At 39.8% G+C, this 6233-nt stretch overlaps 1 protein-coding gene and 1 pseudogene across 1 annotated transcript in view; one reads left to right on the top strand and one right to left on the bottom strand.

The window, feature by feature from the left end:
• Positions 1 to 6233, bottom strand: part of SLC9A9 (solute carrier family 9 member A9) — a 534926-nt gene that overhangs the window by 104260 nt on the left and 424433 nt on the right. The window contains exon 14 of the mRNA XM_029940098.1: positions 1819 to 1898. Coding sequence (XP_029795958.1) covers positions 1819 to 1898 — 80 coding nt within the window. The remainder of the gene's footprint in view (positions 1 to 1818; positions 1899 to 6233) is intronic.
• Positions 2809 to 3295, top strand: LOC115292170 (annotated as a pseudogene).

Here is a 6233-nt window from a genome sequence, read left to right as displayed (position 1 = left end):
AACATTGGGGTACATGTGCTCCTATGCATCAGCACTTCTGTATCCCTTGGGTAAATCCCTAGCAGTGCTATTATTGGCTCATAAGGGAGTTCTATGGATAGTTTTTTGAGGAATCTCCACACTGTTTTCCAGAGCAACTGCACCAGTTTACATTGCCATCAACAGTGTGGGAGGGTGCCCGTCTCTCCATATCCTCGCCAGCATCTATAGCTGTCATCATCAAGACAGTATGGTATTGGCACAAAAACAGACACATAGACCAATGGACTAGAATAGAGAACCCAGAACTGGGCCCACAAATGTATGGACAATTAATTTTTGACAAAGCAGGAAAGAGTATCCGATGGAAAAAAGACTGCCTCTTTAGCAGGTGGTGCTGGGAGAACTGGACAGCAACATGCAGAAGAATGAAACTAGACCACTCTCTTACACCATACACAAAAATCAACTCAAAATGGCTGAAGGACCTGAATGTGAGACAGGAAACCATCAAAATCCTAGAGGAGAAAGTAGGAAACAGCCTCCTAGACCCCAATCGCAGCAATTTCCTCCTTGACAAATCCCCAAAGGTAAGGGAATCAAGAACAAAAATGAACTATTAAGACCCCATCAAGATTAAAAGCTTCTGCACTGCAAAGGAAGCAATCAAAGAAACAAATAGGCAACAGACAGAATGGGAAAACATAGTGGCAAAAGGCATATCAGATAAAGAGCTAGTATCCAAAATCTACAAGGAACTCGCCAAACTCCACACCCAAAAAACAAATAACCCAGTGAAGAAATGGGCAGAAGACATGAACAGACACTTCTCCAAAGAGGACATCCAGATGGCCTACAGGCACATGAAATGATGCTCAACATCACTCATCAGGGAAACACAAATCAAAACCACACTGAGATACCACCTCACTTCGGTCAGAGTGCCTAAAATGAATTTCTTTTCGCTGTTTTTAATTCTTCTTCCTCTCCCACTGATCTGTTGTGGTTTTAATCATTGCTTAGGTGCTTTAAAATCACAAGTGACTGACATTTTCTCCCTGAAAGGAGAAGGATTTGTGACTGTGGAAAACTAACTACAAAGACTCAACACATTCAATTTTCAGCCCAGTTCTTCCCTTTCTTTCCTGGTGATTTTGCTTGGGATTAGAGATGGACCACTTACTGCAATTCACAATGGCAAAGCCCTTCAGGCCTGGCTTCTCAGCCCTGTCAGTCACAAGGCAAGGTGTATTGAGGCCACTATGTTTACACTGATTGGTAGAATTTTAAAATTGGCCTTCATGAGGAAAAGCTAACTGAAATCTGCCTGGAAAACAAAGTAATGTTATTTTATAATATGGTGATCAGACTTATTCTTCCTCTCAGGCCACTCGTTCCCTTTGCCCCCAGCCCCACTCCATGGTTTTACCACATGAAACAAGAGCACACAAATGGGTTTCTGGGAGAAGGGTGAAGGATTTTTGTTGTTACCCTGGCCAACCTGACCGGAAGTAAGATCTTTGCAAAGGGAAAAACAGTAAAATTAGTTAAACAGATCAGTCCTCAGATCTATACCATGTTATCCTCTAGCATTTAGGGAAATATTAGATTGCTATGGATACACCGAATTAATTTGAATGCAAGACATTTTACTTTAGCTCTTTGTAACACTTAAGTATAGGCTCTACAGCTTTTTACCTTTTGACAAATTTTGTGGTGAGTTCACTTTACCTTTCTGTGTTTCTTGAAGAACAGGAACATACACTTCAATGACTAAGTGCTTGAAGTTAATCTCTGCCAGGCAGCAGGATCTGGGAGATCATCATTACCAAAGGATACTTGTGGTCAAAGCTGTACCACATTCTGAAGAGCCAAGCACTCTCTGTTTTGGTTGTGTTTTTATCCAAGTTATTTGCTTCCTGGAGAAAGACAACAGAAAAAGGTATAGGATAAATTATCAATATAAAATATTTACATAGACCATCAACATTAGTATAGAACAGATTAATATATTTTCACTATAAGATATATGTTGAACAAGTTAAACTTAACCACATTAAAATTTTTTTTCTGGGTTGTAGGCATTTTTTTTTTAATGCTCTTAATTTTATTTTTTGAGAGACAGAGAATGACAGAATGCAAGCAGGGGAAAGGCAGAGAGAGAGGGAGACATAGAATCCAAAGCAGGCTCCATGGTTTGAACTATCAGCACAGATTCTGATGCAGGGCTTGAACACAGGAATGTGAGATCATGACCTGAGCTGAAGTTGGATACTCAAGATACTGAGGCACCCAGGAGCCACTCAGGTGCCCCTGGGCTGTAGGCATTTTTATCTAAATGGCAAAGCAGCTGCCAAGCAAATGAGCTCATAGATCTTGCCATGTGGATGAGACTCCTGTGGCATAATTCAACATTTACTTTTCCTCATAATCCCTACTTTATTAAACATCTAAGAAATGCCACTTTTTTCACATCAATAAAAGTGATATTTCTGTCAGATTGCTGTTGTGTGATTTTTGCAGTTTACTTCTGTCAAATTTGGATGGTATTTATTTATGACTTACCAAAAGGTCAAGTCTAAAGGGATGATAACAATCTAATAATTGTTAAGCTAGTTTTCATTATTTTCTTTTTGATCACTACCAAAGGCTATGGTTAATTTTTGATATCTTTCTACTTTGATTTTATGAGTTTTGAAATACATATTCCCTTATAGAAAGCCTGTAATATTTGAATGTGCTTGTCTATTTTTTTTTTCAAAATGGCCAGAGTGGGAGGGAAGAAGATAAAGAATTAAAAAGGGAAAGCATTTGGCCTTTCAGACAGCCATGGTCAACACCACTGAGTTCTTCGACATTGCCGTGGACAGTGAGCCCTGGAGCTGAATCTCCTTTGATCTGTTTACAGACAACATTCTAAAGACTAGAAAACTATCATTCTCTGAACACTGGGGAGAAAGGATTTGGTTATAAATGTTCCTGCTGTCAGAGGATTATTCCAGGATTTATGTGCCAGGTGACTTGACTTCATCATCCATAGTGGCACTGGTGGCAAGTCCATCGATGGGGAGAAATTTGATGATGAGAATTTTATCCTGAAGCACATGAGTCCTGGCATCTTGTTCATGGCAAATGCTGGACCCAACACAAACAGTTCCCAGTTTTTCATTGGTGCTGCCAAGACTGAGTGGTTGGATGGTCAGCATGTGGTCTTTGGCAAAGTGAAAGAAGGCATGAATACTGTGGAAGTATGGAGTGCTTTGGGTTCAGGAATGGCAGGACCAGCAATAGCATTGCTGACTGTGGGCAAATCTAATAAATTTGAATTGTATTTTATCTTAACTACCAGACTATTCCTTCTGAGACTCAGAAGGGCACCCCTTTACCCCCATCTGCTCAAAATATCCTATAATCTGTGTTATCACTGCAGTTTTATGGGTTCCATATTTTCCTACTCCCCTCCAAGTCTAGCTCAATTGCAGAGTTAAGTTCATGATTATGAAATAAAAACTAAATAACAAAAAAGAAAAAAGAGGAGAAAGCATTTGATGGGCGTTTATGTAAGAGTAGAAGATGAAATGTGAGGAAAAGGAAAGAAAGTGAAAAAAGGTGAACCTTAGAGACAGATCATAGTGAACATTGCAGTGTGATAGGAAGGAGATTCGGTGGCATTTTTAGTTCTTTTGAATATCCCACTATGCATATTAAGAAAAGAGACTTCTAGGGGTGCCTGGGTGGCTCAGTTGGTTGAGCGTCTGGCTTTGGCGGAGGTCATGATCTCACGGTTCATGGGTTCATGAGTCAGGCTCTGTGCTGACAGCTAGCTCAGAGCCTGGAGCCTGCTTCAGATTCTGTGTCTCCCTCTCTCTCTGACCCTCCCCTGCTCGTGCTGTCTCTGTCTGTCTCTCAAAAATAAATTAAAAAAACATTTTAAAAAAAAGACAAGAAAAGAGATTTCTAGGCTTCAATCTGTTGTAACTTTCTCCATCAATAAAAGCATCTATATATCTTAACATGGACTTTATTGCTTTGTTCCATTGCTTTGTTCAGACCCACAGTTTTCATCCCCAAATCGTAATATTTGTTCATAGTCCAGTAACAATCTGAACATTCTCAAGAAATGATAACGTGTGGAAGACAATGGCAACCCACTGGCTGCTCCAAAGCCAGCCCTTAGATGAACCCAAGTAGACTTGCTTTCATTTATTTTATGTACTTTCCCCCCATTCCCAGGCAGTTCCATTGATGGTGAATAGTAAAGAGCTGTGTTCTGCTCTCTGAAACATGTGTAGCAGCAGATGTTATAGTTCCACCCCCACAAATAACATAGAAATACAAGAAAGCAAAATGTGGTCCACGTCTAGTCTGTATCTTTTGTCTAAAATGGTTGAAGCAGAGACTCACAACAAAAATAAAATCCAAATTGGCAGCAAACCTTGTATAAATTCTTGAATAGTATTTCCTAGAATGCCACTGTCTTACATGATGCTGATGGAAATTTTGTGCTCATTGTTTAGGAAAAGACGGGTCTGATAGTGTTGGAAAGGTCTCTTATATATAGGACTTCTCAGAGGCTTTCATTTATAAACAAGCATTGTAAAATTATCAAGAGGGAAGGGTTTCTCAAACTTGGAACCATGGAACCCATTCCTCACTCCCAGGCCCCTGTGAGCCATCTATGATCTTTTTAGGGACATTAAGTCTTAAAATTTTGTTTTCTGATAGACCTGAGTGCCATACCTTGTTATCTAGAGATAGACTTTATTCATCATATTCCCCTCAAAAGGAAAACAGTGTCCATTAAATTTCTGTCCTTCCCAGAGCCTTTCTCTAGCTGTTTCTATCCCCACAAAGGTATGAGATTTGCAAAATCACAGCTGCACATAGTGTTTTCTTTATTATTTTGTAGCATCTGCAAGCTGTTTCTGAGTCATCATCTCTCCAACAGGCACAGCTTTTGCAGGTCAAACTAGTTAGAAACACTTTGGACCAATAGTGGAGAGTTTTCTCTGTCTCTCTCTCCACTTTCTTTTCTTTAAGAACAATAAAGGACTTACAAAATCTTATCAGCACGCACAGGTAATTTTTGATAGCTATAACATCTACTGATGACGAGATAGTCATTGAAGAAAACTGATAGAACGTAGTGTAAGCAAATGCACAGTTTTGGTTGGATTGTTTGTTTTTAAGTAAAGGTAGACTGTGTGGTGGTGAGCTCGGCTGGCAATTGGGGGCCCTGGGCTCTAGCACCCTCTCTGCAGCATGTGGAGAATGGCATTTGCAATAATGACATTGAATGCTCATTAATTCCTTGGCAGCATGCTAGTCCTATTATTCAGTCATTAACTTTTTTAGTCATTATTTTTCAGTTTTCAAAACACTCTATCAGGGTAGTCATGTTACACCTATCATGTAGGAGAGAACCTAGAGAAGCCCAGAGGAGGGAAGAGATGAGCCCAAAGTTGCATGGTTACCAAGCACAAGCAAGAGAGCTAGAATCTGAATGTAGGACTGCTGGACTCCAAAGATGATGTTCTTTCTGCCAGTATCTCACTTAGTCTTTAAATGTTAGAAAGTACAAACACTATATAAATTATTGGGCTACGGTTTCCTTGCCTGCAAAACTAATTGAAGAAATTGGACTGGCTGGTCTCCAAGGTCCTAATCACATGGAAAATATTTATATATGTGTATATGTATATATTAATGACAACAACAATCACAGCTGATACTTCTTGAACACTTATCATGTACCAGATAGTATTTTAAGTGCTTTTCATATATTAACTCTTTTAATTATTATAGTAATTGATACAGTATGTTCTGTTATCATTCCTATTCTACAGATTAGGCAACTGAGGCAGCTGGGGCACAGAGAGGTTTCCAAGCACATTTGGGACCTCTCAGTGGCCAAGATTCCTCTCATCTAGGTGGGGCCCCAGTTATAAGTGGGGAGTAAACTAGGGCGAAGGAATATTTGAGTAGGGAGATGAGGTCAGGATTCTGGGGCAATCATGTAAGTCAAGACAGAGCTGCTACCTATACCCCAAAACATAATGAAAATGCATGGCTCCCATCAGCTGGTTAAGTGCTGATGGCTTTGAAAGTGTCCCTATACTCAGGGGGAATGCTCTCAGTTTTTCCCCATTGAGGATGATATTAGCTGTGGGTTTTTCATAGACTGCTCTTATAATGTTTAGGTAAGTTCCTTCTATTCCGACTTTCTCAAGGGTTTTTATTAAGAAAGTGTGCTG

This window comes from Suricata suricatta, chromosome 5 (genome assembly GCF_006229205.1).
Source record: "Suricata suricatta isolate VVHF042 chromosome 5, meerkat_22Aug2017_6uvM2_HiC, whole genome shotgun sequence".
Classification (NCBI taxonomy): Eukaryota; Metazoa; Chordata; class Mammalia; order Carnivora; family Herpestidae; genus Suricata; species Suricata suricatta.
The sequence above is the reverse complement of the archived record's forward strand: the minus strand, read 5'-3'. Positions and strand labels throughout refer to the sequence as shown.